This window comes from Pundamilia nyererei, unplaced genomic scaffold (assembly GCF_000239375.1).
Source record: "Pundamilia nyererei isolate P.nyererei 1_Seehausen unplaced genomic scaffold, PunNye1.0 scaffold00055, whole genome shotgun sequence".
Taxonomy (NCBI): Eukaryota; Metazoa; Chordata; class Actinopteri; order Cichliformes; family Cichlidae; genus Pundamilia; species Pundamilia nyererei.
Genome location: NW_005187456.1, coordinates 97,715 through 106,966, shown reverse-complemented (window position 1 = coordinate 106,966; position 9,252 = coordinate 97,715). Strand labels below are relative to the sequence as shown.

Here is a 9,252-nt window from a genome sequence, read left to right as displayed (position 1 = left end):
ATTTAAGCCCAGTGTGTCTTTGTGTCAGTGTCAGATTGTCTGTTATCCTCATCTTGTATTTTTGTAGTTTCCCTTATTGTGACACTGTGTTTCATAGCCTGCTTAGTTACTCTGTGTTTATAGTTTTTCCATAGTTCCTTCACAGAGTGTCTTAGCCTTTTTAGTTTACACAGTGTTCTCTGTCTTCTTAGTTTTCCCAGTTTCAGTGTTCCCTTGTGTTTTTGTCATGCCTTCAGCCACGATAAAGGCTTGCCTTATTTTGGAAACCCAGTTCTGTCTCCACCGTGTCTGCTCTTGGGTCTACCTCATTCTTCACACCGGCGCACCCCGCCGTGACATGTATTTTTTGTCTGCTTATTTTGTTGGTTTTTGTTTTTTGCCCTTTATCCACGTCCCTCTTCCCCGCTGTTTTTCTTTCCCTCTTTCTTTCTCTCCTTTCTTTTCCCCAGTCAAATCTGTCCCGTATTTAGCAAGTGAAAATAAAATAAAATAAACAATAAAAAGTGAATCAAATAGACCATTACGGCAAGACTGGGATGGTCCATTTGGTAAAGTAAATCCGTTGGGCATCTTTCTTCGCCTTTAGACAATAATTCTGATGGCAAAAGAGCCAAACGGGACAGGCAAAAACAAAAACAAAAAACAAAAACAACTTCTGCACTCTTGTGAAATTTCTCCACAGGTTCAGAGATCCTCGCTGGCTCATCTAGAGTTCTCTACTCTAGCATGTGTTTACCTTTCATGTATGTATTTGGTATGATGCTGCTTCCTGCTACTGCCTACTTGCTCAGAAACTGGAAACACCTGTCGCTGTTAATGGCCGTGCCTGGGCTGGCCAGCCTCCCCCTCTGGTGGTAAAATGACCTCACTACACTATTAAGATTTTTTTTTTGCTGGTGACATTTTCAGAGTTAGACTTAATGGAGAGTGTGCGATAGACAGAATGTTGAGGAATTTGTGTAAATGCGCTTCAGTGTAAAAAGTATTTTAGGTCATTTTCATTGCCTATCATGAGATTTTTCTTTCTGACCGAAAACATGTACGATTGTCCAACACTGATGCTTAACACCAACATTAAGCTAAATGTGTAGCTTAGTGTCTGTTCGTCATCCATCCATAGATCCATCACTTTCTTCCACTTATCCAGATGTCCTTTTGCTTCCTTGTTGGGGGAACCTGAGACAAAAGAGATATGTAATCTCTCTAGGTCTCCTTCATGCTGGGCGTGCCTAGAAGGCCATGTTAGATGCTCATTTCTGCAAAACTGGATTTTGCTGTATGAGATCATTAAAGGGGGCAAACCCTTTAAAGTTCAGAAAATGGGTTTGGTGTGTTTGCATTCTTACCCATTCTTTCAGTCACACTTGTTTTCATAGTTGAAGGTGCAAACATAGATAAACTGGTAAACCAAAGTCTTCTGGCTCCACTCTCTGTTCACTACAAAGACCTGACATAACACACATTTTACAAGTGAGCCCACACAAATGCACTTGTCCATGTTCCCATCACTTGTATTCTAGATTGAGAAATACCCAAAGAAAGCAATAGTTAGTTTGAAGACAAACAACCACCAAAATGGAACTGAAGCATGGTCTCAGTCATCCCAGCCACTTCACAGTCGGCTGCAAATATTATAATGAATGTGACCTTCTGATCACATTATCTACCAAAGGAGTGGACCCTCATTGCCCCAGCTCAGATCCTGATCATGAATACTGCAAACAGGATTGTAGACTCAAGACAAACCCGCTGACGTCTAGCACACATTCCTGCTCATTTATTTTCAGCATGGATGTTGTATTTCTACTGTGGATCAACTAAGCAAACACTAAATGCGTGTTTGAAGTGAAACTTTATACCTTTCTTTAGCGTGACTATGCCATCTACACCTATTTGGAGTAGATTTTCACTAATTTTACAGGTGTTCTTATTGTTCTGAGATAAATTCTGAACTTATATATTTCAACAGCAACTTAATGAATAATTAACACTGTCTCCGTCTACTCAGGTAGATGTGTTTTCACCTAAGTGATGACTTGACTGATGAACTGCAGACAATCTAGATTTGTGTCTGTCTGTCCACCAGGCTGATTCCAGAGTCTCCTCGCTGGCTAGTGTCTAAAGGCCGTTTGCAAGAAGCAGAACGCTTGTTAAGGTCAGCGGCTCTGGAGAACGGAGTGGAAGCTCCTCCTGTTATCTTCCTCTCTGCAAATGTAAGGGCTTCTGACATCAACTTTGTTCCACACTGTAAACTATTGTGGCCACTGCAATGACATTTCTCTGTCACTGTAGGTTCAACAGTCTGATAGCAAGAAGGCTGAGACCCTCAATTTCCTGGACCTCCTAAAGGCCAAAAGCATTCGAAGTGTCACACTCATACTTTGGTTTCTCTGGTGAGTTGAACCTTCTCCTCTGCAGGTGCTCTCAGGAACTGATTTCTTGCTAACTAGAGTATAGCATAATTGATAGTTTCATTATTCCGGAGCAAGAACATTAAAAGGAAGTAATCCATGTTTTAAAGGTTACTAGGGAGGACATTACTAGTGACTTCTGTGTCCGCCAACATGTCTTTGGACATGCTGACATCATCAGGATGTATTTTGAACCCTTTGAACAGTCAGTGACCTTTCCTTTAGTGCCATTCTCATGAAAACTTGATTTTTTTGCAGTTTTAGCTATTCCAGCTGACGGACCCTGCTATTGCTCATCCTGTAATGAAGCATCCATCATCCATCCAGTTGCCCCTCAAGAATTCACAAGACTCACTCCTCCTCCTACAGAATTGTTCAGAATTTAACTAAACTTACATATAATGAACATCTAATTCTGGGGTGTCAAACATAAGGCCTCAGAGCCAGAATTGGCACTGCAAAGACTACAATGTGGCCCATTGGATGACTTTATAAAATGTGAATGATGGCAGACATTTTGGACTTTTAACTGTATTTTAAGTTTTACAATTTTTCTCTACTGATAAGAGACACCACACCCCCTGTTGTCATTCATACAACACCCAAGTAATTAAGTAATAGGTAAACAATAACAATCAAAACATAGAAAAATTCCTGTTTTTTCAGAACTAGTACAGAACTGACCGAAAGAGGTGCTTCCCTGGTTCATCCCAGTTCAGATCAATGTGGCTGTATGTGGCCGTCCCTGATCTAATGGGTCTTCATGCAAATTGTTGTCAAGGTTCACATCACATTTGCTGTTTTAATAATCATAACCTGTGAATCGCGATAGATTGTGAGCTGGACAAGTTTCTACGTCACCGACGTTTTGGTTTATTGATATATTCGACATTACAGCGTCTCAGTGATGCTAACAGGATTTCATTTCTCTCTTTTTAAAAAAAAATTTGTTCTCTTGTTGTTTGCAGGCTTTCTACACATGTGACCTATTTTGGGTTGTCATTCAATATGTCTACACTCTATGGCAACCCCTTCCTGAATTACTTCTTGCTGTCAGCTGTTGAGCTACCAGCATACACTGTCAGCTGGCTAAGTGCATGCAGGCTTTCCCGCCGCCTGTCTTTTATCAGCTTCTTCCTGCTGGGGGCGCTAGCACTCTTCCTCATCCAGTTCACTCTGCACAGTGAGTGAGACCACTATAATCTAGTACTCCCCCGTTGCACTTTTCTCACTCTCTTTGTGAACATAATCATTAATTCATCTAAACAATAAATATTTTGAACCCATAATTGTTTGTCTGGCCAAGCCCCAGAGTAACTTTGATTTTCTTAAGAGCCTTTTTTGGTGAGAAGCAGGACTGGACAGGTCACAAGTTCATCTCTGGGCCAATATGCCAGTAGTGCTCGAAAACACTCTTCATCAGATAATACACAAAACTGACACACAGGTACACTGCAAGCCTTTAAAGGCTCTTATCTATATCAGATATTATGACATCAACATTTTGCCTAGCAACCACCAACTACCTGGCTAACATGACCAAGTTATAGTGCATTTATACTCCTAGTACTCCTTCTAAAAGTGTGTGTACTATGATTTTCACTTCACGACAATAACATGTCATTTATAGCTTCAAAAGCTTTATTATGCATGATAACCCCCAAAAAACAGACAAAAATCACAGATCAAACAATAGTATAGCATGGGCATTTATAAAATATGTGTAAAATATGCCTTAAATGTTTGCAACCTGCATGCTGCTGTTGGAAAATAACATATATAGAAAATCTGGCCTGGCATTTAAGAGAGGGAAGGCTCTTTGACTATTGGTTAGTGTTTCTAAATAATTTGTTTCCATCCTCAAAAGCTTACGCTCTTTCCCCTCCCTCCAGGCCATCCAGCTCTCACCCTGTTCCTGGTGCTGCTGGGTAAATTTGGCGTTCTGGTTGGCACGGGCATTTTGTACATGTTCACTGGAGAGCTCTCTCCCACAGTCATCAGAAATACAGTGATGTCATCCTGTGCCATGCTCTCCAGAGCGGGATCCTCTATTTCCCCATACCTACTGCAGCTGGGTGAGATATTTGGGTTCAGATTATCTTTAAGGGAAGTCTTGGTGTGTTGAAAATAAGTTTTAAAAAAAACCCCCAACCTTAATGCTTAGCTACCTGTCTCTAAACTTAGTAAACTGACCTGCAGGTTAGTGATGCAGTCTGTAGCAGACAAAGACTGACTTCACTAATCTTGTATAATCTGCTTTGGTCTTGTCCGCAGCTGTGTTCTACGAGTTCCTGCCGTGGATGCTTGTGGGTTCTCTCTCACTTGTCAGTGTCGTGCTCTGCTTTTTTCTTCCGGAGACCTTTAGAGAGCCGCTTCCCGACACCATCGATCAGATGCAAGCAATTCAGAGGTAAGTCTGTCCAACCTTATGACTGCTCTTACTGAGGGTTGTGTTCTGTTTTCAGGGGCATATTTGAAGTGCTAATGTTCTGTACATTACCACAATAGGTTTGTAAATGAAACAACTCAGATGCAGATGAAGTGCAGACTTTCATTTTTAATTCAATGGGCTGAACAAAGCATTGCAAATGTGAGGAACGAAAGCATTTTAACACAATCCTGCGATCATCCACCACTGTTTACCACTTTCTGTCTTTCTAGCAATTTCTCAGATGGGCGTTTTATCTACTTAATTGATAATGACATAATGAAATAGCCTTTGAGCAAAGGCTCCAATTACTTTTCGTCCCTTTAAAAAAGAGGGTAGCACCTGTTAAATAGCTGAAACCCTTAAACCCTTCACCCAATTTGAATGTGGATACCCATAAATGAAAGCTGAGAGTTTATACATTATGTCCATGTCTATTATATAACTATATTTGGAACGTGTTTCAGAAAACAGTAAAAAAAATAGAACTTGTCAGTGTCCAAATATATATGGACCTAGCAATATGTAGAAAATATTGGTGTTTTCCATATAAAACAAAAAAGGCAAAAAAAAAAAAAAAGCCACAAAGAATCAGCCGTACTGACGCAGCTCTTTTCATCTGCTTCCAGATTCAGGTGGCCATGTGCCTTCAAGCCACCCCAGAAGGATGACATGAAATCAGCTAAAGACCAAACGTCTCTGCCTGAGATCATCTGTTCAACGCGCTTTTAAGACTCGGACACAGAAATGAATGAAGCTGCCTTCACCAACGCTACCACCAACAACAGAATGTGAAACAAAAGACCTTAGTCCATTCTGACAAGATGGTTGTACTGTTTTCTGTCTCCATCATCTTCAAAGACTGTGAGAGAAACCGTAGAATCTCCAGCAATATAGCAGCTTCTCTCTCCACATTACAGAGCAAGGGGAGCTAATACACAATGAGTGTAATTTTTTTACCTTTTAAAAGCAAAGGGGGGAAAAGTTTACCACGATGAAGGTCTAGTTTAGCGTTTTTCCCTCCATCGTTTAAAACACCCGTGCCTTTGAGATAAACGTTATTGTTAGTCATATGAATGTGAATGTGTTTAAGAAATAAAGATCAGAAAATATACATTTCAGATGAAGATTTTTGTTGCTAGATTGCAATTTTTTGGTTCAGTCCTTGGTTCAGTCCAGCAGGACATATTATCAGAAAATGACATTAAAAACTGCTCAGACACAAATAGCAATTAGCCACTGGGTATGCACTCACCGGCCACTTTGTTAGGTACACCTGTTCAATTGTGCGTTAATGCAAATATCTAATCATCCAGTGATAAGACACCAACTCAGTGCATTTAAGCATGTATACATGGTCAAGACGGTCTTCTGACATTCAGACTGAGCTTCAGAATGGGGAAGAAAGGTGATTAAAGTGACTTTGAATCTGGTGTGTTGACTAGCTGGTCTGAGTATTTCAGAAATTTCTATTGTAGGTTCTCTGCCTTACAACATAAAGACCTTTGAGTTGGCTCCTATTTAAATTAAACTGAATTGAACAGTAATTGCTGATTTACTGGGATTTTCCTGCACCACCATCTCTTGGGCTTCTAGAAAATGGTCCAAAAGAGAGAAAATATCCAGTCAGCAGCAGTTCTCAGGGTGAAAATACCGTGTTGCTGCCAGAAGTCAGAAAAGAATAGCCAGGCTGCTTTGGGCTGATAGGAAGGCAACAGTAAATCACTTGTTACAACAGGGGTGTGCACAAAAATCACATTGAACCTTGAAGCAGATGGACTACAGCAGCAGAAAACCTGAACAAGTTCCATTCCTGTGAGCTGAACAGGAATCAGAGGCAACAGTTTGCACGGATTTAAAATTGGACATCAGAAGGTTGGAAAACGTATCTTCTGAATCCCAAAACATTTAGAAGATTGGGCTAGAATTTGGAGTAAACAACGTGACAGCAAAGACCCATCCTGTCTTATCTGAATGGTTCAGGCTTGGTAATTCCAAATAAGTGGGTTCAAATGGGAACTTTAAACTGTAACACTTGTGCAGTAATTTAAATGAATCATCTTTACTCCTCTTTCTTATGTTTTGGCAAAACAAAGTACCAAGAATAGAGCTTTTGCACAGCAGTTTTGACACTTCATATGTTTAATTACATTACTTTAGGGTCTGCATAGATCAGAACTGTCATTCAAGTCAACTGTAAGGCCAAACTGTTCAGCATCAGCTTCTAAACTATAACATATCTGCAACTGATGACATGAACTGTACTACAGCACAGCTCCATCTGTCCTCAGTGGCAGCCACAGCCACCAAATTGAAATAACCCGGCATGTATTCTTTAATAGAAACATGTTCCTGGTATCATAGAAACTCCACAACACCACAAATCAACAAACATTTACACAGAGACTCAAGACTTTACCCTTCCTCTTTTAATATGTAATAAGTGAAATGTGAATGCACCTGCTGTACGTGTTTTGTTCAGTTTTAATGAGTAACAGCAGTCACTTCAGCGTCTTATTTAACGACTCCGCAGCAACTCAAATCAATGAACTTTCACACAGTTTCACATAATGGTTAATTCAGAAGTTTGTTCTTCATTGTTCTCACATGTTTCTGTGTGTTTGAAACTGTGTATTGTCTTTTAAAACATAAGGGACAAAGAGAAAATTAAGGATTCAAATTGTTTTGACTACAAAACAGGACTTTATCCTTCCTCTTTCAATATGTGAAACATACATTCACCTGTTTTCTTTGGTTTTAACTTGTTCTACATGTTTTTCTATTTTTTTTTTACTTATTCAGTTTCAAGGTTCTTTATCAAACTTTGTGTGGAAACTTGTTCCTCTTAAAAAATGTTTAACCCACAAATAAAGACTCCATGACAACTCAGATCAATGACCGTTTTATACAGTTTCACATAATGATTAGTTTAGGAGTTCCACATCAGTTTATCCGGGTTTCTGTGTGTTTGAAACTTTTTAACTAACATCCTTCAAAACATAAGAGCAAAGTGATCTTATGTTTATTTATCCAAAATGCTTTTGGATAAATAAGTTTGCCCTTTAATATGTAAATCATAAAGCCAGCTGTTTTTATGTTGTCCTTTAACATGCTTTACATGTTTTTTATAATGAGTAACAAGAGTCCTTTCCTGCCTTTGCAATCACCACAGTAAGAGCTGAATTTCTGGGCTACCTGGCAAAAAAACCATTGACTTTAAAAAAAAAAATCTAGCCTCAAACTGGATAAAACCTTCTCAAATTTCAAGGAAGCGCACTTGTGGGCTCCTATATGGGGGCTCCATTTTCCACCTCCAAAGGCTACCACTCTATACACGGATGATTCTCTGAATGCGGTGCCCTTCAAATCCTCCAAACATACTTCAAAGATTCTCAGCTGCAGGAAATCTCAAAATGCATTTTAAAGCCATCAATCAGTAAAAACACTTTCTCACTGTAAGATAAATATAAAAATAAATTCAATAAATTTCTTTAATTTGGAAAGAAATTAAAGAAACTTAATTTAACTGAACGTCAGATCTATACGAAATTTAATAACCACTGAAATTTTAGTGCTACTGTATTATTATGCATATTGTTTAACTCCACTATAAAATTCCAGTATTTGCATACCTCCAATTTGCTTTCAACTCTGTTAAGCCCTACCATTTACCCCCCCCCCCCCCCCAGCCAAATAATGTCACAAGATTTTTGACATGAGCACAGAGGAAGTGACAACACCCTGCAAAAAAGTCAGCAAAAGCAGATGCCACTCTATTATCGTACCCATATCTTAAGTTTTCTATTGCCAGGCTGAGTTGATCCGTCTTAACGCTGTTTTCACAGGACTCTTTGCAGTTCTGTGAAAAACCAAGCAAAACCTTAAACTGTTACAAAGGAGTTAAGAGTGTAAGCAGCAGCCAAGTGCAGCTAACAAAACACACTTGATTAACTGATCATAAGCAAATGTAAAAACCCCTGTATTAACAGAAGTTTTGGCAGTTTGCTGCCAAAACATTGTTGCAATACTTTATAGTCCTCAGTCAGAATTTGAAATATTAAAGTCATGAGATTCAAAGTAGAAAAAGACAGAGTATGACTTGTTTGGAAGGGTTTCCATTAGAAAGCTACTTCTTAGACCTCTGGAATAATGTCCTGTGGAGTGACGAGACCAAAGTAGAGATGTTTAGTCCTAAAGCACACATCAATGCATAGTTTTGAGACAACACAAAGGTCGAGGTTAGATGAAGTTAGGATGACTTGCAAAGCAAAGCAAACAAAGCAGCTTAAAAATAAAGGAAAAGTGATGTTGTTGGGTTTTTGCTGAAGAGCTAAGAACTCAGCTCCGTTCAGAGTGCTCAGAGTTTGAAAATGTTTGGAGGAGCTATTCTCCCATCTGCTCAAGGACCTTCAA

The 9,252-nt window shown here is 39.3% G+C and overlaps 1 protein-coding gene across 1 annotated transcript; it reads left to right on the top strand.

Moving 5' to 3' along the window:
- Positions 1-701: 701 nt before the first annotated feature.
- Positions 702-5,942, top strand: LOC102193474 (solute carrier family 22 member 5-like). The gene is made up of 7 exons (XM_005733755.1): positions 702-854; positions 2,087-2,213; positions 2,293-2,393; positions 3,380-3,594; positions 4,304-4,486; positions 4,686-4,821; positions 5,469-5,942. The coding sequence occupies exons 1-7, from the start codon at positions 727-729 to the stop codon at positions 5,569-5,571; spliced, it is 993 nt and encodes a 330-aa protein (XP_005733812.1). The 5' UTR covers positions 702-726; the 3' UTR covers positions 5,572-5,942.
- The last annotated feature ends 3,310 nt before the right edge of the window (positions 5,943-9,252 follow it).

Excerpts from the sequence above, each read along its gene's own strand:
- LOC102193474 (XM_005733755.1), top strand. The coding sequence starts at position 727 with ATGTGTTTACCTTTCATGTATGTATTTGGTATGATGCTGCTTCCTGCT. Across the intron at positions 855-2,086 it reads GCCAGCCTCCCCCTCTGGTG|GCTGATTCCAGAGTCTCCTC; the intron begins GTAAAATGACCT and ends TCTGTCCACCAG. Across the intron at positions 4,487-4,685 it reads CCCATACCTACTGCAGCTGG|CTGTGTTCTACGAGTTCCTG; the intron begins GTGAGATATTTG and ends TCTTGTCCGCAG.